Source organism: Protobothrops mucrosquamatus, unplaced genomic scaffold (genome assembly GCF_001527695.2).
Source record: "Protobothrops mucrosquamatus isolate PMUCROS unplaced genomic scaffold, P.Mucros_1.0 scaffold_36, whole genome shotgun sequence".
Lineage (NCBI taxonomy): Eukaryota > Metazoa > Chordata > Lepidosauria > Squamata > Viperidae > Protobothrops > Protobothrops mucrosquamatus.
The window spans coordinates 356,694-383,507 of record NW_015386112.1 but is presented as its reverse complement, the minus strand read 5'-3'; the positions used below and the strand labels follow the sequence as shown (position 1 = coordinate 383,507).

The following is a 26,814-nucleotide window of genomic DNA, read 5'->3' as shown; positions in this document are numbered from 1 at the left end:
AAGAAAATAAATTTGATTCTAAATAGAATAATTTTTCCTTTAAGTAATCATTACTATCCTGTATTTAGAATGAATACCAGCCCAGCACACAGCTCTGCTAAATACAAGCATTTTCTTTCACATTTATTTCAGCAGTTCTCCTAAAAGTAATATATATTCTTACTCTTTACACCAGGCTTGTCAAACCTGTGGCTCATGAGCTGCATGAAGCCCTGAATAGCTAGTAATGTGGTCCCACACAATAATAAACTTTTAACATTATATTAGAATTTAAATATATTAACTATATTATATATTTTATATGCAGCCCAAGAAAATTTCTCTTCACTCAATGCAGACCACGCAAGCTTAAAGATTGGACACCTAAGCTTCACACCATTTCCTCTCTGTTACAAATTATGCTACTTTCCAATACAATGCAGTGATCAATTCAGTGAAAGAGAGAAGGAACAGAAAAGGGAGGGAAAAAACCAGAGTTGTTGGATAGGAGATAGGATGCAAGTAAATTTTATAAATAAATAAATTACAAATAAAAATAGATTACTCAGAAATCAAATAAAATGGTTTGGGCTTGAGCAGAAAACAAATCCTACTTATTTCCAGCCTGAATTTGTACAAATATTTATCCTGAAGTTGAATTTTTCAAACCAAACAGCAAAATGAAATTTTATTGCAGAACCTCATGCTTGAGTAAATTACTGGGGACACGCATCTCGGAAGCACAATACAAAGCATTGATATACAAATCAGTGATTGACTGATTAAGTACCATCAACTTAGCAACCATATGCAAATCAAGACAGGTTATTTTTCCGTGACTGTCACTGAGTCCCATAGAAGAGAATTAAGGGTTACAATCTCATAGGGAAGATAAACTGTCTCATCTTGTTATTCAAGTCAAAACTTTATAATAGTCAGAATGTAAAAAGAAAATGGTTTGGGGTTTTTTGCCAGAATTTTCATTAGTCATGATGATCAGAGTGTATAACACTACCATAAGCTTTTAAGAAAGTACCATTATATCTCCTTGCTCTCTTATTCTGTATTTACAAAAATAGAACTACTTGTTTTTATTTTGGAAAACACCTCTGAATTAAGATTTCCAGAGAGCAATGGCTACCTTACTGCCTTTCTGTGATGCTGCCTTTCTTTAAACATACATATTTATTCATGATACAATACAGGTTTTACCACCTGTCTGCTTCATTCTAAGCAAATAACCATGACTGTATCACTAGCACTTACAAAGAGTTTGGAGAATAAAGGACTGTTGATAGAGTTCATTCAATAAGCATGACGTTAACTTTCAACAAAATGAAGGCCAAGAATGAATCGTGAATTCCTTGACTAGATTAAAAGCCTTTAATTACACAATTATTACTTGTTCGGACAAGTCAGCCATACAACTTCTTTCATCACCCAACAATCATTTGTGCTCACCTGAATATTGGGATGCCCTGGTTTATAACAAGAAGAGAGTGTCTTCTTTGTCTGCGTTAAGGCTTTTAACTTCTAGGTCAAATGAAATGCATGGGTCTCTCCAAATAACTAGCCCTTCCTCATCAATCACTTTTCTGCACGTGCCTTACTGTTCTTGAAAATGAAAATAAATAGAAGGACTGCCTTCAAATATTAACAAGAATAAAATATAAACTTGCCATTTAATTTTATCTGGGAGGAGGGGGTGGGAGCAGAAATGTGAATAATTTACAGGTTCCCTACCTTCCCTTGTTTAATTAGCATTATCTCATCAATAATATATGTCTGCAACACTTAGGAAATACAGTGTTAAGTGATTTGTCTTATCTATTGCCAGACTTTTAAATCATTACTATAACTATGTTGCTGTCATGCCACTATATAGTACAGGTAGTACTGCTTTGTTTAGTGATGGTTCAAGTTAGGACAATTAAAAAAAAAAGTTTTGCAGCTTTTACAGCCATCACAACATTCCGGGTATTTCACAACCAATGCACATTTACAACCATTGCAGTGTCCAGGAGTCACATGATTGCCATTTGCTAGTTTCAGAACGGCCTTCCAACAAACAGACTTAATGGAGAACTAGGAAGTGGAGTTAAAATTTGCAGTCATGTGATTACATTGCTCAAGCACAGTGAGTTGTTTAATGTTGAAAGCATGGTCAGATGACTTTTTTTGCTTAGTGACTACTGCATTTACCACCTGAGTTGCCAATCCCAGTATGGTCAGTAAGCGAGTACTACTGCATGTATATCACTTTCTCAGTAAGAATATTTTACAAATATTAAGTTTTGTATTATTTACAAAATCTGAGTCACTCAGACTTCATAACAGGAATGTCTGTAAGATTTCATTACATATTAATAAAAACTATATAAAAACAACCTATAATAAAGGGAGATGGGCTGACAGACTTAGTGACTGGGTGATCCAAAGATATCCAGTTAGGTTCTGTGTCTAAAAAAGAGGACTAAAAGCCATGGTCATCAACTTTCTCATCCAGTACAAAACTTAATTTAGTTTAATTAAATCTAAATTAATTTACATATAATAAGTTAGAAACTTTCAAACCCAGAACAAGCAAATCATCAATCATAACTACATAGCATTTACATTTCTAGGTTATTTACAGTCAAATTCATTGCAATGTATCCTATCATTCTCTGATAAACTAATTAGAAAAATTAAAAAAAAGATAAGTGTCTAATCTGGTGTCCAATTTTAAACTCAAAACAAAATAACTTATTATCATGAAGAGGAAAGCAGACAAAATAGAGAAGATACTATCATTTGAAGAGACTTCAAAGACTTTAGCAATGTGACCCAGGGAAGCATTAACATCTTCTGTAGCTGTGAGAATATGTAAATATTTTTGCTTATTATCAAGTCTTGATAGGAGAGCTGAGAATGGATAAAAATACTAGAGTTAATGGGTCAGATTTCCATTTTTCTAATGCATTTTTCCATTTAAAAGAATCTAAGCACCAAATAAAGGCCAATTTTTATAGATTTCCATTAGATCCATTAGAACCCATAGAAAATATACTGATTATTTACCAAACCATTATACTACTTGCCACCTGCTGTGCTAGTGGTTTTAATATTAGGGTTCTTTTATTCATTTGTTTTGTATTTTAGATTTTTATAAAACAAATTATTGATTTGATTTATGAATAATACTTAAATTCAAACAATTCTAATGTTTAGAAATAAGCATTTTGTCTTCAGTTACCAGTGCTCACAAATTAGCTCAGGTATATAGAGCAGTTCATAGCTAAGTTTGACACATTTCCAAACATTAAGCAAGATCACACTCATTCAACAGAAATAAACTAAGAAATATCAAGCTATAGGTAAATTAAGAATTTGAAAGAGCATTCCAGAAAAAAAACACAGCAAATCACTCCCGTGACTCCCATGTCATCCACAAAGATATCAGGTGTTAAACTTAGAGACCCTACAACATTTAACAAAGGATAATTTAAAATTGAGAATTCTTTCTCTCTCTCTCTCTCTCTCTCTCTCTCTCTCTCTCTCTCTCTCTTTCTTTCTCAGAACAATCTATGTACAATATTCCTTTAGGAATATAAATAAAATTTTAACATCTTTCAGTAATAAATATGGTAAGCAACATAGACTCCCATCTCTTATTGGTATTCAGCTATGAGTTCATAAATGTACAAAATAATTTGGAACATACGTTTTTATTATAAGGTTTTGAACATGATTTGAACCTGTTACTTATCTACTCTGCTTTATTTTATATTTTTTCAGAAAAGTTACAGAACAGTTATCTGGAGGAAATAATTCAGACTAGAAGTTACAAAATTAATATGTATCCAATAGTATTGTGGCATTCCAATCAAGCAAGATTCAAGTACTTCTGTGGTACTAATTTAAAAATACATAATCTCATCCCCTGGTTTTAAAACAATGCTAATGTAGTCCCTATGAACATATGCAATGTTTTCTATGTCAGCTATAGCTTTTTGGATCATATCCCCATACATTAATTTCTGCACTCAGAAAAACTATGGACAGATAACTATCCCATGAACACCTTAAAATCACTGATTCACAGAGTACTCTGAGCACTAAATGTGGTTTGTTTAGTTTTGTTTAACATTCTGTGTGAACCAAACCATTACAACTTGACTGTGATTAAATAAACTATGACATAGCATGGTGTGAATCCAATCTTTTCATATTTCTGACACAATTCTAAAATGTGAGTAGTAACTAAACGAAATGATAGAATGGAGGCCAATAATTCAATACATTTCACTTTTTTGGGTAATAGAATATAAAATCCTGTTTCATTAAGAAAAGAAAATGCTACTTATTAAAAATGCCAAGCAGCATTATTACAGCAACTGAGGCAGAACTTGGACATCTCAAGTATTGTTCTAAAATATAGGCTATTTCTTAGCATACTTACAGTAGCTAACAGCATACTCATATGCTAATATACTTCAATATTTAGTTTATTAAACTATAGCACACTGTGTTCATTTCCTGCTACATAAGTCAAAGGAAAATAATATAAATCACACTGCTCAGGAAAACAAGTCAGCTGGGAGCAAAATCTATTTTTATTAATGGGGGACGGTACTTTTTGCTCAGTAGTACTGGCATTATGAGTAACATTATGAGTAACAAGCCCCACACTTTTAAGAACAAAAGTAAATGATTACTATTAATTTATATAAGAGAATATAAAGCAGGTGCTGCTTTCTTCCCCAAATTAAAGCATATAATTATTGCCTTTAGGCCAAAGGTTTTCAGTGTTGAGCTTTTCAATGACTACATTTTCAATGACTTTCACTATAAACAAATGGCAATTATTCCCTATTGTTTAGTCTATGCAGATTGGTTCAACTGCAGCTACATGCTCAACCAATTTACGCTGTTATGAGATGGCAATAAACCAGTTGCAAGCTCCTTAATGATTAAGATGGCAATCTGCAGCCAAGCACATTCTTTATAGATACTGCAAATAAAAAACTCAAGTTTGTCACAAAACCTGCCATGAACCCCATGTACTTTCAGAATTATGTTGGGCCAATTTTTGTACTTTATAAACTGAAATTATAAAGATACAAAGGCAGACGAATATGACACTAAACTGTGAACCTAGGTCTTTTTGTTCATTCTATGTTTGTTGAACTTGCCTCCAAAGGGGCCATAGAATTAAAAGTACCTTGGTGACGTTTCGACGAAGTCACATTCGTCATCTTCAGGCTGGTGTCTTCAGCTTCGTGCTTCTAAGACTCTTAGAAGCACGAAGCTGAAGACACCAGCCTGAAGATGACGAATGTGACTTCGTCGAAACGTCACCAAGGTACTTTTAATTCTACGCGGGAGAAAACCCGAATAACTAAAGACCTACATACAAACACCCGCGAAAACCTCAGAAAACATATATATATATATATATCCAAATTTCTTTTTTTCTGACAAAGAAATTTGGATATAAAAATATTTCGCAGTTGCGACTTGAGCCTGCTCTATGCCCCTAGTTGGGGGCGGCAAGGCAAGAGATATTGTAAAAAGAGTAAACTGCAGTATGGCAGTTGAAAATGTCAAGGTGTTCACAATCAGACCAATCTGTCTGAACTCCCTATATACTAGAAACAGTTTGTAATTTTGCCTCCTTTAGTTACGCATTGTCATCCTGAATTGAACGTGTTAATATTGTTTCAGTGACTGTGCTGTCCCAGGGTGGTTTTGCTTTTCTGTATGTAAACTTTCATCAGTAAAATAAGAAATGAATGCAAATCATAATCAGCCATAATAATAATAATAATAATAATAATAATAATAATAATAATAATAATAATAATAATAATAATAATAATAATAATAATAATAATAATAATAATAATAATAATAAAGTTGGAAGGGACCTTGGAGGTAATCGAGTCCAACCCCCTGCTCAGGCAGGAACCCTACACCATTTCAGACAAATGGCTGTCCAGTCTCTTCTTAAAAACTTCCAGTGTTGGAGCATTCACCGCTTCTGGAGGCAGGTTGTTCCATTGGTTAATTGTAGATGATAATCTTTTAGAATGATCTAAAATGTCTACTATTTTATTACATTATCCATTGACTTTCCCAAATAAATGTTTTACCTTTGCTAGACATGAGCAGGGTATATGCAAATAACAGCATTTATTTATTTATTTATTTATTTATTTATTTATTTATTTATTTATTTATTTATTTATTTATTAATATGGCTACCCATCTCATTCAAAATGACTCATGCAATAAAACCAATTTACAATGGCATGAAATAAAAATATTATTAAAACAATTGAATTAATTGTTAAGACCTGCCAGCAGATGATTTATATGTAAACTTGCATTTATTTGTAAAATTAATAGTTCAATTTAGAATTATTTCTTTAGTAGTCTTTACTGATGGAACACACTCTCACTTTTCTTACGATGGAATTTTTTAAAAAAATCACTTCAGGTAGGAAGCAGACTACCACAGAAGCCTCTCACCATCAAATAAATAGGAAAATCTTTTAACATTCATGAAATTTCAATTTGAAAATTACTTGAGAATAAATATAATTAAGAAAATAAGATGACAATCAAATTATTTTGATAATTTTGGAATCTCAGCTGCAAATAGCAAACAACTAGAAAAACTAAAAGAAATCTGAAAATGCTAAAAATATTAAGAGAAATCAGTGAATAACTAAATGAAAATATTAATTGCCTGCCTTTGTTATGAAAATAAGCAGCTGCTTCAGTCTCTCTTTTCCAATTCTTTTTTCATGAATAGAGGCAACTGCTTCTGTAATTTTTCAAAATACTTTACCCAGGTATTCTTTAGCTATAGTACACAACAAGGGATTAGAATACTTTGCAGCTGTTAAAAGAGCATCAGTGTTTCTCTTTTTCTCTGACTACAGAATGTCTGCTCATTTGTTCACCTATCATTGTGAAAAGATGGGCAAACAGCTTGTGGCTCTGAGCTTCTTCCTATGGCTTATGGAACTCTATTCAATTGCAACTGCCCAAAATTGGTGGTGTGATTTCCCATCATTCCAGGAGAAAAAACATACACAAATTGTAGCTAAGCCTAAAAATAATATTGCTCGAAAAAAACAGAAAGAACCCAACAAAAAAGGTAAAATTCCATCCTTATCCGTATACTGACCCTGCTACATTCCATTGTGACGTTAACTATTTTGCTGGTTGGCAAATATATTAGCACACACTATTTAATAAAGTAAAAAATGAAACATGATAGATAAGTTACATTAAATCAATTTATCCATATGTTAAAAAAGAGAAGACTAATTGTAAAAAAAACCAAAACCCTGCTTTTATCACTTTTCTCCTTTTCTGGCTCACTGCCACCATTAGAAACTAAAACAACTATCTGCAGAGATGTGAGACTCTGGAGAATTGGAAAACATCATCTTTGTCTGATTCTGTCCCCTTTAAGGTAAACATAAGATTACCCCTTCCCCACTGAATATGTAAATGGATTATATATGTCAATAATTAAACCACCATGTCCGATTTAGGAATAGAAATACTTTCTGGGAGGGTGGGAGACACAGACATATTAGACATGCCTCTTCATCATCCAATCTAAGCAAACTCAGGAGAAAAAAAATTGGGCGGGTGGAGGGAGAGATGCTCTGCTTATAATATGGTATGTACCCTGCAGTTTCTTGGCAAATAAACATAACAGAAATCAAAACCATCAGGAAGAGGATATTGGCAAACCATAACTTAAAATAACACATATTTTTTCATCACAATATTAGGCAGTTTGAGGCTCAAAAATATGTATTTGAGAGAAAGTTCACTGCTTTGAAAAATTATACAGTACCCAATTTTACATGGACAAAAAACTGCTACTTGGGAGCTAAAACAGAATTACATTAGACATCCTAACAAAACATTAGAATGTTATCTCCTTGCCTTTTTAGACCTAGGCCCCAATTATCTCACAGAGCTGCCCTCTGCTTTTAGTTCCTTATCAAAGACAAAGTCAACTTCAAACAGGATTAGAAGTTTATTATAGTAGCACAATGCTGGGTTTTCTGTAAACATGAATCTATGCAGGCATTCTTTCTTAGTAGCTTCTTAATGCACACTCATAACAAGATCCATGGCCATATTGGATTTGTGGCAGGTGAACCAAAGACAGGAAATATTTTTGTGTATCTCTGAATTTATTAGATAGAGTACAGTAATTGGCCTGATGCCTGTGCCAGGCACAAAATCTTAATTAATCTACCTCACAATAAGTACTGTGCATGAATCCAAGAGATGAACTCTGAGTTAATACAAACTGGTCTATTTTGTTCCTTAACTGCCAGTGGAAGAGGAATTAAGCAGCATGCTCACTTCCCCAAACAACTGTATCACAAAATGGAACAATCCCCCACTGTCTTAAAATTCATTGTAGCCAGAAGTTGGCCTTGAATTCTCTGCAGCTGGCAGAAAAACGAACAAACATTATTACATACAGAGTCTGTCACCCCACAGCACTGAGCAGGAAGATCTGAAGTGCTTGCTTACACTGGATTCCCTGGTAGCATTTTTGTCTTGAAAAAAAATCTAGAGATATTTAAGTACAGGGAGTATTATTTGTAAGTGATGTTCTCAGTTGTATTTTCCCAACGGAACTAACTCTTTTAAAACTTTCAACAGATTTACTGTATACATGTAATAAATGCATTAAACTCTAGATAAAAACCACAAATAAAATGTAAGTATTACAATAAACTGAGTCTGGAAGGGTTTCTTCTTCTGTCTTTCTCATTTATATATAATCTGACAGAGCCACACACACTAAGCAGTTCTCACACCCTTCAGATCTCATACTTTTTCTCAATTTCCCTCTTTTTAAAATATAATTTTAGTTAAAGTTTTAAAAACAATAAAAATTTTAAACTAAAAGAGAGTAAAGGAGAAACGCAAAAAGGAAATAAAAAAGAAGCTAAAGTAAAAAAAACACCAAAATAAAAAAATGTAGAAGAAAACTAGAAAAAAAAAGATATAAGGAAGTGGCTTCCACTCTTCTTTACAGCAGTTAAAAATACTATTTTAGGCTTTCTAAATTTACACTCTTCTCTAAAGTTACATCATCATTCTTTTCTCACCTAATTATAAAGAAAATATTATAGATCATAAACAGTTTCCAGTCAGCAATAACAAAAGATATCTATAAAAATTCTCAATCATCCAGGTCATGGTTGTCCCAAAGGTGCTTTTCCAAAAGGCAACTGGATTGTCTTAGTTTTTTTCTTTGAAAACGTTTCACTCCACATCCAAGAAGCATCTTCAGATGATGAACTAAAGAAGCGTTTTGGATGAGAAGCAAATCGTTTTCAAAGGAAAAAAGTTATGGTAAAAAAGTTGCCCTTTGGGAAAGCACCTTTGGGTTAATAAAAGAAGATATTTATTTATTCATCCAATTTATATAGGTACCCGTCTCACAAACACATGGTTCTGGGTGGCATACAACAAAGATAAAACAATCAAAAAATACTTCAAAATTATTAGCAAATGCCCTTATTCTATAAGTTTCTTTTAAAATCTTTATTCTCTAATTTTATTTTACAGCTCTATTCAATATCTGAAAAAGTAAACAGGAGAAGAGATAATGAATATATTTGTCATACCCTTTTTTTGTATCTCATAGGCTGACAACTATTTTGTCTCAATTTCGTAATTTCATATAAGATCAATTGCTTTTAATGATTTGCCTTGAATCTTCAAATTCAAGCAGAAATCCACATGGCTATATATGCAGAGCTATTGAGGAATATTATATCACAGTTATTTTATTATCTTTCTATATTAGCCAATTATGATAACAAACTTAATATTGATTTTATTAATTTTATTCAGCGACACATTGCAATGTGGAATCCTAACCTTAACTGAACTAAGTTTCTTCCCAGCAATCCTGTCCATTCAAACTTCTGTGACCTGGTAGAAGTGAAAAAAAAGAGCAGCACACAGAAAGTCAACATCACATATACATTTTGGATCATATGCTAATTACATTGTTTAAACTGGATCTCATTTCAAATGACTTTGCAAGAGTCATTTACTGATGGTTTGCAGATCCATAATGCCACTTTCAGTGTTCAACTCCTGAAGAGCACTTGTGGGTGATTCAATAGATCCTTTCTTTCCTTCTCTTTCCTGCTTCACTGAATTCTTCCTGCTTGGAAGAACGAAGAAACCTATCAGGGGAATGAATGTCTGTTTAATGGAGAAAGAGATGTGAGACTGTTATAGAAAATATACACTGATCCCCTCACATAATTCTGCCCTTGAACTTCCACTAGTAGAACCCCTTTATTATCACATTTGTTAATCTGTCTTAAATATTACACAAAGGTTTACTAGAATTGATCTAAAATATTTTATAAGCAACTTTTACAGTTTGCTTAGGAAAGAATCAATGATGACGGCCTGTTCACTTATTATTAAAACAAAACATTCCTAAAAAGAAAGTTGTTTTAGTTGTTTTTGGAGGAAATAGTTTGCTTTAACTTCCAACTATTTTTCAGACTTTAAAATTATCTGTCCTTTATGAGCTCCAAATGGGAAAACATGTCCTTTGCCAATGACATATATTATCCGTTAAGCATTCTGACAACAGGAGGAAGCCCAAGAAAAACTAAAGTACTAGATTTCATTATTATTCAGCAGTTCAATCTACAGAAGTATTTTAGCATTATAAAGCGAAAGTTTAAGTAGGACTGTTCAGTAAAAGTTCATAGAAGTAACTGGAAATCCTATTTAGGTTCTTAAACTTGAATAAGCTGCAACAGCAATACAAGAAATATTATTAAATGTTTTAATAGTTTATCTAATAATAAAATATTAGCTATTATTAAAATTATAGAACTACCAGAGTAATTATCAGACTATTAGTGGAAATTACACTGGCATATAAAATAAGGTTAATAAAGCTAAACCATTTATACCTTTTCCTAAAGAAGCCCAAGATAATGTACAAATTTTGCTTCTACTTTTCCACATATTTGAATAAAAGCAACCATTCTTTGAAATAGATTACATGAAGACTAGCATGAAATCACCCAGTGGAGAACACAATCCAGCATGAATTTGAATTTGAATCCTGTCCCGAACCAACATTATAGTTCTTTTTAGCACTGCTGCAATACTGGCTGTTTCAATCTGGAATGTGACAAGCAGTTCAAATGAAAATCTAGATAGGACTAAAGTTTCCAAATCTGTGGCAAGGGGGCAATAGTTTTTTTATCATCATCCTCATCAAGAATGAGGAAGCAGTTAGAGTACTTACCTAAACGGGAAAAAGTGCAAGCCATCAATTAAACATTCAAGGTCAGCACTTTGCCAAGAACATACCCAAGCCGCAAAGCTGACTCTAGAGAAAATATATCTGTCTAAAATATAAGTCCAGGAAAAAGCAATTTAGAAAAATTAACTAGCCTCTTAAGAGAGTACTAAAAAGAAATTGGAGAAACCATCCATTTAACCATCTCTCATTTGGCAGCCTATCTAACTTTTGTACTTAAAACTGAGTAAGGGTCCTACCTTCATGAAAATATCCTGGGTGTATATTTCTTTTGAGTAGATTTTGTATGTCTATTTTGTCCATCTATCTGAACAAATGAAATTAATAACAGTAATCCCAGAGGACAGAGAGCTTCCTTTGTTACCTATCCAGGAAAATATTTGATTATTCTGTGCCTCAAAAAACGGGACAGAAATACCAGAAGGAAACAGACAAAGATAAAGAATAGAACCTAAATCAGTTTTGCATCCAACTCCGAATCAATGACTGATTACTACTCTATTTGCTGACTAGTAGATGACCGCTTCCCCTTGATGTTATGTATTTTCCTCTTTATCGCTGTGGCTGAGGTTATACAGCAGTTTTAAGTGGATGGATTGTAGTCATGTCCTCTTCCCCACTTTAATAGACTAGATGAATAATATTGGCAAGCATACAAGGTAAATCTGATCTTAATTGTACACTGCCCTGAAATACCAAGAATACCTTCACATCCATAAGCTCTATTTATTACGTTATGAAAAACTGAATTCTAAATCTGATACGGTGTAGTCCTTTTATTCTTCTCTTTATTCTTGGGCCAGCAAAATCGAACTTCTTGGAAAATAAATACATGCAAAATATATGAATGCACCAACTCTTCATTACTAAGAATGTTAAGGGATATAAAAGTTATCTGAAGGGTTGTACAAACTTCAACCATTTCTAGCCTATAAAAAACCCCAAATATATGTTTCTGAGATCACCACCATATTATCACTCTTAAATATGTCACGCACATTGTTCACTCCTGCAAAATCTTCAGTAGACGCCTTTCACTATTTATTATCTCATCCTGGCGTCAGGCAGTCTCTCCACTGTCTGATGGACATACTGTGTCCTTTTTTAAAAAAAAAAATTATCATGCTCTAGGAGTTCTATAACAACCATCCAAATGTTCCCCATCTGAATCTTAATAAATTAATTTTGAACAGAAAAACCTTGCAACGGGAAGGATAACAGAGGAAATAAGGTAGAACTCTTTCCAGTTTCGATGTTCTGTTTAGTTCTACTACTAAGTCAGTATATATTTATAATTAATGTATGCATAGAAGCTAGGCTGTAGTAACAAAGCATAGTTTCCATTGTTTGGCTCACCTTGGTGGTTTTTTGATAAAGCACTAACTGCAATATCAATGAAATGTAAAATTACTAATAGACAAATTGTTCAAACATTGAACAAATCACCAACAACAACAACATAGCTAATAAAAATCTACAGTGAAAGTAGAAGTTAGGAAAAACAGCCAGTTAAAAAACAGAACTAATACTGAAAAATGATAGGATCAGCAAAAATTACAAGTAAAAACAAGGAAATAGATATTGTTTAGAATTTCTCAAAATCAAAAAGGCAGCCTCTTAGATACCTTTTGAGGTGGGTGTTCTCAGAAAAAAATAAAGAAAACCCTTCAAGATATAACAGATTTTTAAAATAATATTTAGTCCCCTTTTCATCAGTAAAATTAATCATGTATAAATGCTCCTGTCCTTAAACTTTTACTAGCTGTGGGTAAAGTCATTAAACTACAATTAAGATTGTCAGATAAAGAGAAGCAAAAGGTCATGCTGAAATAAGAGACAGGTCAAATTGGTACACAATCACACAGCATGTCTTTTTAACTGTGGTTAAGGGACATGAAGTATTGCAGTGATTTGGTCTTATTAGATTCAAGGGTGGATAAGTACAAAACTACTCATGGGCAAATGGGCAAAACCATTTCAGAAAATCAGATGCATTCTTATCCATTTCTATTCCAAATGATTGCTTATCCATTACTACTCCAACTATCAATAGGCATATCCTTACCAAATCCCTACTCTGTGATTTCAGATGACACAGTACAGTTTAAGTTCAGTAAGTAAGATATAAACTCCTGGTCAGTACTTCTGTTCACTTGCATATAACCCACCCCCCCTTTCTGTTCTCTTGTTAAGGAATTTTCTGTCTTTGTTATATTAATAACATTGGTACTGTATACAGTATATCCTGTTTCTTGTTCTCTTCATATTTATCAGTTTATCAATGCAGTGTTTCACTCAGAAATGGTGTACCCTGTACCTCCTGTAGGGCTGATCATCTTGACAATTCACATTAAAACTACCATTCTAATTTGAGCTGTAAATAATAGTAATAAAGCAAAACAGCAGGGTACAAATGCCTCAAAATAGTACAGGTAGCAAAATCCAGGAGAACTTTAGGGTAAATGTTTTCTAAGAAAGCTGTACAGCAGCAAAAGTATATACACTATTCTGTCCTAATATAATATTTTTAGTAGTAAAGTCCTGGGAATTTCACTGATTTGTTTTAACATTATCTTGGCATTTCTATAAAGAGAGATGTACTACTTTTTTTCCAGTAGGAAAAAGCAGAAGAAAACATTTTTGAAGTATTTTTACAAGTGTTGGATAAAGATAATATATCTCACTTAAGTTCTTTCAAGGAACTGAAAAAAAATAAACCTTCTAATGTTAGTGTTAGGCCTCCTATTAAAAATAATTTCATGTAGCACTTTTTATTCTTTCTAGCTTGACTTTTTTTAATCAATTCCAAATTAAAGATGATTTTCCTATTATTATATAATGTCAAATGCAAAATGTTATCAGAATATGCTGTCTGATTCTAACCGATAAAAAAGAAAAAAAATAAAGTGAACTACATGGGGAAATAGTTCACCATTTGCTACTGGAAGTGATTTCTTATAATACAAATATTTATTTTGGAAATTCTCACAGCAAACGTAAATCCTTGTAAGAAAAAATGCTAAAAAAAGTTAATTATCGATTATTATTACTATAGTGATATAAAGAAAGAAAACAAAAAAATGTTAGTACAAAGTTTCTGACATATCCACAAAGGACTTGTATTGGTTTCTCGAAGAACAGACCATCATATTATATACTATACTTCATCTGAAATTTGGAATAGAGGAGTAAAACTTTAAGCAGTAGTTTGTGTATGCCATACAGGTGATCCTTGACTTACAACCATTTGTTTAGTGACCGTTCGAAGTTACAACAACACTGAACGAAGTACCTTATGACCAGTTTTCAAACTTATGACCACTGCAGCATCCCCATGGTCGTGTGATCAAAATAAGGGTGTTTGGCAGCTGACATGTATTTATGATAGTTGCACTGATCATGTGATCAGTATTTGTAACCTTCCTGGACAGTTTCCAACAAGCAAGGTCAATGGGGGAAGCCAGATTTGTTTAACAACCACATGATTCACTTGTCAACTGCAGTGATATGCTTAACAATTATGACAAAAACAGTCATAAAATGAGGCAGACCTCACTTAACAACTATTTCACTTAGCAATGGAAATTTTAGGCCCCATTGTGGTTATAAGTTAAGGACTACCTGTATCAATTTGATTTTCTAATCCCAAAACTTTACGGTGAAGTCCCAAGGCATATGAACATTTTTAGTTACCCACATAGCTTTTCAGCAAAGCTGTTTTACAAATGCCACTGAAAATATTCCAACAATATTTAAAGAATTTCTGGTGGTTTTTAAAAGCACTGATATAATCATGCTTGGTCACAGCACAGAAATTTTGCCATTCTAACAATAATCCGTTAAACTGGCATCTCTTGACATTCAGGATTTTTATATTTCAATACTGATATTTCATGTCACATTAAAAAAAATTGATGAAAATACCTGGAAGGCATGAATTCTATATCAGACAAATCTATTGGAAGAGAAAGTATCTGAAAAGTCCAGACAGCACAGCAAGAGCACTCATTTCAGCCAGAAAACCATCTACAAAGGAAAAACAACAACCCTATGCATAGAACATTAGGTAAGATGAACATCCTTTTACTTACTTGAGTAAACATCAAAACATTTATTGTAAAATTGTAAAAAAATAATAATTGCATTTTGTATATGCTTCTTTCTGTTTACATAATAATCACTCCACAAATGATTATATCCAACAGATGAGCCCTAATGTTAAGCTAAGGATCATGCTCACAAATGAAACAATATGATAAACAAAAATGAATAACTGCAGCAGCAGTTATTATCTATAGTAGAAAATAATGGAATTACTAGCCTACATCTTTCAATGTATGCCCTCATTAGTGTATCTTCAGAAAAGATTACAACCATTCATAAGGTACTGGATAATTCAAAGTTAACATTACAAATATTGATCAGAATACTCAGACTAATCTGAGAATACTGTAGTCCAATAAGATGTTTTAGCACTTACTGACTGTTCCACCTCAGCATATGGTTTTATGTTTTATGTGTTTTAATATACTGTAAGCCGCCCTGAGTCCTATAGGGAGAAGGGCGGCATATAAATCCATGTAAATAAATAAAATAAATAAATAAAAATGGTGGTCAAAATTTAGAATATTTCCTTCCCCTTACTAAAGCACCTTCCTGTAACGAGAACATGGCACAGAAAGTCTTTATTCTTGGTTACTCAGTAGTTTTCCATTAATAGCAAGTGTCATTTGGAAGAACATTCAAATGTATAATAAGCAATAATAAGCTATGAGCAATAACCACAGCCAAAGACTTGCAACAGTATTTGCGCAATTCTTTTCATTTTTTCCTTCAGTTTTGATTACAACAAATAATTATGTTATTCAAAACACTTTCTGCTATTAAATGGGACTACTATAATCATGTAGAATCCTTAAAAATATGGATTAAGAAAAGCACACACTATTTCACTTCACAGTGAATTTGTTCATCTAAAACTTTTTCAGGGAAACAATTCACTCAGTCTCAATGTATAATCCTTGGACTCCCACCACTATAAACTATACTATAAATGTTTAAGAATTTAAAAATGATTTTATAGGCCAATTCTACAAAGATTTTCTATGCATCGCATTTAACTTGGTGGATTTGTGTTTAAGAAAACATTTCAAGAATTAAACTGTTGCTCTTTCAAATTCCAGTTCTATTCAAAACATGAACGTTTGCCTCATACAGCCAATTATCATCCCATGTTAAAAGAATGCTTTTTGTTTCATTAGGCAGAAAAAGCACTTTTCAAATGTAGTAATTATTTTTTTTGGTTAAAATCACATTTTTACTGAACAGGAGACAGGAATTTTTAATTTAAAAGAAAAAAGAAAAAGAGAGATTAATTACAAAAATGAGGTTGTATGAGTTAACTGGGCTGTTGCCCACACAGGCTGCTCACACTGTCACCCAGCGTGCTAAGAGGAAATAGTTGCAGCTTTGAGCCTTGATCTGCCCACGTGAAATGAAGCATGCTGGCTGACCACAGAATGGCCTCTGTTCCCTTTTGCAATTGCCAACATCTGCTGGGCAGATCCATGCATAATTTTATAACCAAAAGCTCTCTCCTACCTTCTTCAAACTAAAGCGTGTATGTTTTTGAAAATATACATAATCCAAAGCAGATTTCACTTAGAGTCTTATATTGCTCATTGATGAAGGGGTTTTTTTAAATACCACAAAAATAGGAAAGGTAGGCTAGAATATTTTAGAGGCTGAATAAGCTTGAGTCGCTACTGTACGTGATTTCCAAGTGTGGAATGTTTATCAAATAAGAAGAAATCCTGAAATACGAACGATGGCATAGCTCTTCAATTTGTCCTTTTTCAACTATGACAAAATATGATGGAAACAATTGATTTATTGTTGATTGATAATACAACAACCCCCCAACTGTGCATAGAAAAATCATCTTTGTCACTGAATCATCTATTCATTTGCAGAATGTTCCATAAAAAGAGTGCTCTAATTAGGATATCCTAATTTAAGTAAATTACCCCTGGCTGTTGCTCACCAGCAATAATACTAGTAGTGCTATTACTAAAAATGTTGATGTCTATGATGATAAACATTATGATGGAACATTTCAAAGGACTTTACTGCTAACATAATAGGAATGTACCTTTATGTAAAGGATATAGTTATACCAAATACCAAAGAGTTATGTAAAATAGATTCAGGAAAAAAACTGAACTATTTTACTGATGCAATGGGAATTATTTAATTTTAATTTTATTTTTTATATATCCTGCCTTTATTATTTATATAAATAACTCAAGGTGGCTATACCTTCCTTCACCTCCTATTTTCCCCTCAACCAGGTATTCCTGTCAGGTACATTGGGCTGGGAGATCGTGACTGACTCAAAGTCACCCAACTGCTTTCATATCTAAGCCAGGACTAGAATTAACAATATAGTCCTCGCATTTTTACTGAGATTAAATTTAGCTACCACTGGTTTTAAATCACCCGGTCTCTAGTACTGAAGGTTAAATTCAAGAAAAATAATACTGCAAACTACAAATGAGTTTGAAAGGAAAAAAAAGAATGTACAATCTGTTAAATTTCAACAGCAGGGATTATTTTATGAAGGCTATGAATAGGACAAAAGGACAGACCATAGTGTTCCAAAAAATCCACTCCCCCATGACAACATACTAGGCACACATTTATCAGAGCAACCTCCGCTGTGGTTTTGACATGAAGAATAGAACATTTCAGGCCTTCCTGACCATACTAAGGAAGTTGTAAATATTACTTAAAGATAAAATTTAGAGAAAGAAGTACTTTAGTTTATGTATAAAATTAGAACCTACCATTTCCATAAGGGCTCAGAACAGTTACAGTTAATGAATAGTAGATAATTTATCACATGTTTATGAAATTACCTATGAAGTAGGTAATTGTGCTACATAATTATTTTAAAACAGAACATGTCAAAGTACAGTAACAAAACACAAAAAGAAAATAAAAAACCAACACAAAAGTACAATTGCAAATATGGAAATATAATAGTAAATCAAACATATCAGAGACATTGCAACCTAAAATGTAAAACACATTTTCAAGAATTACCAGTCAATGTCATTTGGCCAATAAGAGAGCACTGTTAAATTGACAGATGTATATGAAAAGACACACCTGGAGACACTGCCTATTTCTTTTGAATAAAGAACACTAAAGAAATTCAACATTTCAGCCCAGTCATGTTTTGTATATGGCAGTGCTTCCCAAACCTAAAAAATTGCCCCAAATTAGGTAAAAGTGTTATTTCCTTGGTTAACTGTACATTAATGCATTATCAAATCACAATCTAAATAAAGACTTTCTGAGAAGTGGTTTCGGGTAATGTAGGAAAGAGTTTGGAAGCACTGGCACATTGAATCAGCAGGAGCATTATTTTAAAGCAAGAAAATGAAAAGAAGCAATTTTATTTAGATACATAAATAATTAGCAGGAAATCTAGTAGCAAACAAAAAAGAGGATACTTTCACCATGAGGATTTTTTTGTTGATTGATTGGTTAGTGCAGTGGTGGCAAACCTATGGCACAGGTGCCAGAGGCAGCACTCAGAGCCTTCTCTGTGGGCATGTGCGCCGTCGCCCCAGTCCTAGGCCTTCAGCTAGGTTTTATAAAACCTTTTGCCGTGTGCAAAAAAAAAAGGTTCAATCAGTCAATTTCAACTTCTCGCGTGAAAAAAAAATCTTGCAAAGTTGGAACTGATTGATTGAACTTTTTAGTCCCAGTCTGCCGTTACCACGGCAGCCACACCCACCCAATGGGCCACGCCCACCCGGCACTCGATGATGCATAAGTGGGTTTTGGGTTGCAGTTTGGGCACTCAGTCTCTAAAAGGTTCGCCATCACGGGGTTAGTGGTTAGGGTTGGGGTTTTTTTTGCTTTTAAATTCCATTGCAGGATCATTCATTCACTCTTTCAGAGTAGCCACTAAAATATTCCCTCATAAAATAAACTTTAATCTACTACCAGCAGAAACACAACCTTGAAGCTAACAGTCCTATAGATCTCGAAAGTGCTTTATATGAATGATTTCCTTCTGATAACAGGTGCTGGTTATAAGTGTGAAGTAATTTAAATGTGGGCTAGCATGAAAAATTGAAGAAAATTCCCCATAAATAACAAAAGCTAACCATTTTACGGAGTTTCTATTTCAATAAGCTCTTTTTAAGAAAGCAGCAACTCCTACACGGCATTTCGTTTTGCTCTGTTTGTTAGCCATGTGCATATGACAGTAGATTTTGAAACGTGCATGCTGCTTGTTTTTCTGCAAGATCAGATCGCACTTTCCCACATCAGAGAAGCCAGTTCATCCACAGGGTAATGCCCAAAAGCTCTGCAGCAGCCTGAAGCAGACCACTTCCTCCTTCTTCATATTCCGGATGCCTTACAACCACTCGCATTTCCTTTGGGGCTAAGGCATGGCTAACATTTTGCCTCACCACAGAAGCCATGTATGGCCCTCCTCCCCTCCTTGGTGATTATATTACTTCTCAAACTATGAGGTAGCTGAACAAACTGTACTTTTAGAATAACCACTGATTAATAAGCAAATGAAGGCAGATTACAAACATATAATCTGCCACAGAAGATAGTTGGCCCCAAATATTTTAAAACCACAGTATCATACAGTGCTTTGGTGTAAATTCAGAGTTCAGAAATTGAGAAAATTTTACTATAAACTAGTAATTGGTTAATAATTTTTTAAAGATCTAAACAACATCTTAAGCATTCTATAAGAGTCCCTTTGAGGCGAGAGGGACAGAATCTAATAAATAACTATCAAATATTAAAGTTGTCCCTAAACAGACAGACATCTTATTTTTAATATTATAAAAGATATATCACAAGCAGGTGGATCAGAAATTGCTATCTTAGTATCAGAGTTAGATTGAATTCTCCACCTGTAGAATGGTATCTATCAAAGTCACAAAGGTTTTGCTTTTTTTTTTTTTTGAAATCATTTCACTTCTCATCCAAGCAGTTTGTTCAGTTCTCAGAATGATAAAAGAAACATTTTCAAAGGAAACACCAAGAAAATCCAGTTGCCTTTTGGAAAAAGAACCTTTGGGACAACCATGACCTGGATGTGAGAATCTCCACAGGGATCCATCAAAGAGCTACGCAATTAAATAATAAAATAGATAAAAAGGAAGCTGTAATCTAACTATCATCCTGAACAAACTGGATATCCATCTAAGGAAATGGTTCTTAGACTGTTTGAGACAATTAATGCTTTCCTGATATCAAACAATGTCATTACCTATACGAAAGAAACCCCTACCCCTATCATTGTTTTATAAAAGCATCTCAATAGCAGCAATTCCAAACTGGATACCCAACTCCCAAATGATCTAGATCTTTAAGCACCAAGAATTCTACATGGAAATTAACCCAATGTCAGTCTTCCTAATTATCTTATCAGCATTTAATCTATGCTTTATTAATATTCAAGGCTGCGATGAGAAGAATTTATTTGGTGTGGTCAATACTGGGAGCTCTTAAGGAGGGAACTGTAATCAAGATAGGGAACAACTTCTACCCTGGGGAGAAAGGATCAAACTAGGCTTTCAGTGCTTCAATATCTTATACTTCCTGGATAACAATAGTATAGTCGAAAGGAGTTCTATTTCAGTTGAAAGTGAAGGTTATGTTTGCTGCTTTTATGGCCCCTGAGGGAGGTAGAGAGGTGAGAGGATTGGTACTTATGGCTGAACAAATAGTTTTGACTGCCTGCCTGTTCTCACTGTCAGAACATTTTGAAAATAATACGTGTAGGGCCATAGGCCTCAAGGAAGAAAATGAGATAGAGATAAGTAATAAAAGAAATTTAGGTTACAAACAAGGATTCTTTTAGGGACAAAAGAAGGGAGGGAAGAGGAAGGGAAGCAAGAGCAACATAATTGCTCTCCTCTTCAAAATGGGGGGCCTAGGACATTTGGTAGATTACAGTGAAGCTATAGAACTTTCCAGAATATTATGCAGGTTAAATGTGTAACAAAAGAGACATCACATTGGGTTGATTCTTGTTGCTGGTGGGGGGAGGAGGGGTTAATTGGGTTTCGTATTAGGATTTTATTTCTGTAAGACACACGGAGTCACTGTCAGTGAGTCGGAGGCCAATACATTTTCTAAATAAATACTAAAGGGGAATGGTACAAAGCAAGGGTTTGTAATGGTGTTTTTCTGCTTTTACTACTTTTTGTAATAGGATTTTTGGTTGACTTTGGTGACAAAAAGTTTAGAGACAGTAAGGTAACACTGAAATAAATCAGTTCTTCTATCTAGTTATTGGAAGCAACCTCAAAAGGAATCAGAAAGACGGTCTCTCTCTCTGCTTTCTCTTTCTCTCTTTGAATTTACCAACCACAGTTCTATTCTGCATTCTCATATCCTAAAGCAATTTAAAAATAGCAAAAAATGGGTTACATCCATACACACATCCATCCTTAGCACCCATCCACATCCATCCTTAACATGAGCTACAAAAATCCAAAAATGATTTCAGAGTCAAAGAAGAATAACTGATGCAGAATCACAAATAAGCATTATGGTTTCATAGAGACTTATGTCACCTTAACCAACTATGCTACTACAAATTGGCTTCCCCATAACATCTAATAAAATGCAAAGTTATGCACTTTTAATTATGTTAGAATCTTAATTATGGTTGCACATGATTTTAAATAAAGCTAAGAAGATAATTAACAAACTGTTTATGTATGTATAGTTTTTATTAACAATTTTAATTCATATTTGGCTATTCCTCATTCCCTGAAATGCTGCTTTGATCCACTTACTTATGTATGCATGCCTTTGTATTATTCTAAGCAGAATCAAGCTCAGATTTTCTGCTGACAGAATTCTATCAGTGGATCTGGAAGAAAGAGATTATCTCATTTCTATTTCTTCCCTAACCCCACTCATCCAAATCTATCCTAGAGATGTACAGTGCATATTTTGAAGAGGGATGTACAGAAAGAAACAATGTGTGAGCAGAATGGGATTATGTCCTACTTTCAGATGGTTTGTCTGTTCAAAGCAGACAAAGCAAATATCAAATTATGTACAATATAAATCGGAAAATAAAGTCTAATTTTCAGTTGTACAAATATACCCAAATACCTGAGTAAGAAGCTGATCCTGTGTTAAATTATTGATCCACCTAGTATAGCGCTGAGTTGCTTCTGCTGGTTCTCTCTTAATTTGGCAACCTATAATCTGAAAATAGAAACAAAAAGATTTTCACGAATGCAGATAACACAACCAAAAATGGGGAAAGTATTTAAAAAATATGCTGAAGGTGTTGTTGTTTTTTAAAAAAAAAAGTTTTTGAACTACAGAAGATTGCATTAAGATTCTGGCAAATCAGATTCATGTCATTGATTTTTATCTTAATGGGGTCAAAATCAGTATTACCACACCTTTCACAACATAGTGTAACATCACTATAATAGTTGTAATATTAGCAACTGATTAGCTATTATTATGCAATATTATTATGCAATATTAGCAACATTAGAAAATGAAGGATATGTTTTCAATATTCTGTTCTATTTACAGGCCTTTTCATTTTTCTTCCTTTTTATTATTGTAAACGACCTGGAATAGCTCCATGATGAGATAAGCAACAAATAAATTTAACAAATAAATAAATCTAAAAATAATTACAATGATTATACATACTATATACAATTAATGTTTCTTTTGTACTATTTTCCATCATTTACAAGTTATTGCACATGACAATTTATTAGCTTAACAATAAATTATTAGCTAATTTATGTATTATTTATTATTACAAAATATTTTCTTTCCAAAATTAAAAACAAGTTATCTATATGGCAGATTTAGCTTAAAAGTATAAGGGCAATTTGGAAATAAACCTCTGTTTGGTTATCAATGACAGACATTCGCAGATACAGAATTTTTATTATACACATTAGAAAACTACAACATTACATTATTTTTCAACATAATCGCCATTTGAATTGAGGCACTTGTCATAACATCTTACAAGGTTTGAAATTCTTTAGTAGTAGTCACTGGGCACCAAATCTGGGCTATGAGAGGGTTGATCAAAAACATCCCAACAGAACTGCTTCAAAAGTTCTTGGATGCATCTAGCAGTATGTGGGCGAGCATTATCATGAACCAACACTACACCAGAAGTCAGCATGCCCTGATGCTTGTTATGGATGACTCGTCTGAGTTTTCGTAACGTTTTATAGTAGACTTCTGAACTGATGGTCAAACCACGCTCCATGAACTTCACCAGCAGTACTCCTTTGGCATCTTCACATTTGGCGGGATTTTCTATGGCAGCACTTCCGATGTGGTGCTGGTTCATGATAATGCTCGCCTGCACACTGCTAGATGCACCTAAGAACTTTTGAAGCAGTTCCTTTGGGATATTTTTGATGACCCCCCCCGCCATAGCCCAGATTTGGTGTTGGGCGACTACTACTAAGGAATTTCAAACATTGTAAGACTTTATGACAAGTGCCTCAATTTGAATGGCGATTATGTCGAAAAGTAATGTAATATTGTAGTTTTCTAATGTGTATAATAAAAGTTCTGTATCTGCGAATGTCTGTCATTGATAACCAAACAGAGGTTTATTTCCAAATTGCCCTCATATAATAGTAACTGAAACATGAAATTAGTTTTTCATATAACCATGCAACTGAAAGACCATTCAGACCACTGCATCCAACTCACTCCTCAGAGTAAGCAATTCAAATCAGATTTTACCTATTCTATATTTATGCACTTGATTTGCTTTCTAAGTAAATAATTTTGCATCTTTCTGTGAATTTTCACTGTTATTTTCAACATTTTACTCTATGCTATCAGCTTGAATTTAATTACCATTCTCTGATATTACTATCTCATCCAAAGTTATGTTAGTGGCAAATCTGATAAGCATTTACTACACTTCATAATCCCAATAAGAGATATAAATGTTAAGGTGTATCAAAGATTTAATTTTGTAGTATTCTTCTTGAAATTTCACTTGTTTCAGTCAGCTACTATGTAACTATTTAACTGTTACCAGTTCACATTTAATTAATTAGTTTGCTTATTAAAATGCTACAGTATATTCTGTCAAATGTATCTATCAGAGACTATTCAGAACCTTAGAAAGTAAATAATGATTTGCAAAATTCAGAACACCTGCACATTCCTCCAGTATTAAGAAAAACCATTAGTCAATTCTCTTGTTCTTCAAATAGTTTTTACTGAGAGAATGAAGAAGTTCCTGCCCTAATAACTTAAAAATAAATTGGGTGCTAAAGTGAAAGTATTCAATTGCTGAGATTTCTGAACGCTAATTCCTCTTCTAATTATAAAGGATTTTGCAAGAATATTATTCTCTGTTTCAAAGAGCTTGAGAAAACCCCTGACATCATGGTATGTTTCTGATATCAAGGTATGTTACATTCCCCGCTGACTTTGCTTGTTGGAAGCTGGCTGGGAAGGATGCAAATGGCGATCACATGACCCCAAGATGCTGCAATCATTGTAAATACATGCTGGTTTCCGAGTGCCCAAATTTTGATGAATAACTGCAGGGATACTGTGATGGTCATAAGTGTGAAGAACGGTTGAAAATCACGTTTTTCAATTGCTGTAATTTTGAACGGTCACTAAACATGCAGTTGTTTAAGTCAAAGATTACCTGTAGAATTTTCATCCTCAGTACGTACTGGGGTTACAAATTACAAACCACCAAATATAATGAACGTATATTATTTGCAGTATCATATAAGTACTCTGATTTGAGCATATCAGTTGCCATCAATCCAATCAGTTATTAAATAAAAATACTGAGACACTGAAGGAAGGTGGAAGGAGTCACTGTATAAGAATTATACTAAATATTTATAACAAGAAAAGCACTGCTTGCTCATATTCCATCAGAATAAGGCTTCCATGATATCGTATCCATTTAAAGAAGCATTATTTTAAAGCACAGATCATTCTAAACTAATGGCAGATTTTTTCATTTAAGAATAAGATATTGCTTGTACCTAGAAGTTTTTTTTTCTTTTACCTTCATTTTTATTTCATGAGTTTTATAAAATAAATCAGACGAATATGAGAATTATATATGGGGTAATTCAGAAGAATAGATGAAAACAAATAGGAAGTGCTGGGCAAACACAATTCTGCTGATCTGAAAGGCATTTCTTTAGAAAAAGATAAGAAAGCTTAGCTTTTGTACACAAAGCAGACTGACCCGGCCAAAGCTACACAAATACAAATTAATGAACAGCTGCCAGGAGGTGACAGATTAGTCTTAGCTGTGGCTTTTTTAAAGCCAGATTTCCAATTAAAGTACAATGTATAAGCTAGTCCACTCAAACTATTAAAGACATTAATGAAAAGTAGCCAGGTTGTAGCCACGTTCGTATCTTTAAAATATCAAGAAACCATATTAAGGCTTCTAGAAAGCACAAGGTATTGTTATCCACTAGCTGTTTGTGGATCAGATCAACAAAAGTAACTAGGTTTTAAGAAAAGCTAATTATCAGTGATTTCTATCAAGCATTTTTGTTAATACATTTCTAAAAGGCAGCATATTCAGAAGAAAACCCATTTTAAAACTTTCTGTTTCAGAACTAACAGACGATCATAAAAAGTTGCTGAATTATTAACAAGATTTACTAAGCATGAAGTAGTGGACAAAGAACAGAACTCAGAAATATTAAGGCTCCATAGTTTTCCCAAAAGAAATTTATTTGTGTGTCTGTGTGTTTGCATGCATGAGCACAGATTTGAACAGATGAAAGGCATCACAATGAATACTAATTTCCATCCTCCTCTAATCAGGAGATCTGTAAGTATGTCCCATATAGCCCACCACTTTTTTCTCTCATCTAGTTATGTTAATTTTCAGTATGGCAACCAATTCATATGATATTATATTCACATAATACAGACATTATTACAGCTTGTCCATGAACATAGTCCTTACAACTTAATATCCAAAGATATTACAGCTCAGAAGATTTCCATATTGGGTTTATTATTGTTTAGTTGTTATTCAGACTAACAACTTTAAAATTCTATTTATTTAATATATTTTAAGCCTCTTCTCAAAATAACATATTTCAACATACTACAATTTAAGGTAATTATTTGGGGAAACTGATCTGCTGTTCTTAGTTACAATATTCAGTGTCCATTTAAATATTAAAGTAAAACATATAGAACTATTGAGAATTATTCTAATACTTAAGCATCCCAATATTATTTAAGAGAAGGATCAAAATACAGAAAATAGATAATATTCTACTATGGGATGAGAAAAAATGCATATGAAGTTTGATACCTACCATTTGTTCCCTGTATCTTAGCTCATCATGATAAAAAATTCCAGAGGTTACATGATTTGTTCACAGGTAACAAACAACTTTTGAAAGAAACTATAATCCCTTATACTA

General features: G+C 33.3%; 1 protein-coding gene across 1 annotated transcript in view; it reads right to left on the bottom strand.

Annotated features, from left to right (window-relative positions):
* Positions 1 to 26,814, bottom strand: part of B3GNTL1 (UDP-GlcNAc:betaGal beta-1,3-N-acetylglucosaminyltransferase like 1) — a 136,809-nt gene that overhangs the window by 76,603 nt on the left and 33,392 nt on the right. Inside the window, exon 6 of the mRNA XM_015810214.1 lies at positions 22,490 to 22,585. Within this exon, the coding sequence (XP_015665700.1) occupies positions 22,490 to 22,585 (96 nt within the window). The remainder of the gene's footprint in view (positions 1 to 22,489; positions 22,586 to 26,814) is intronic.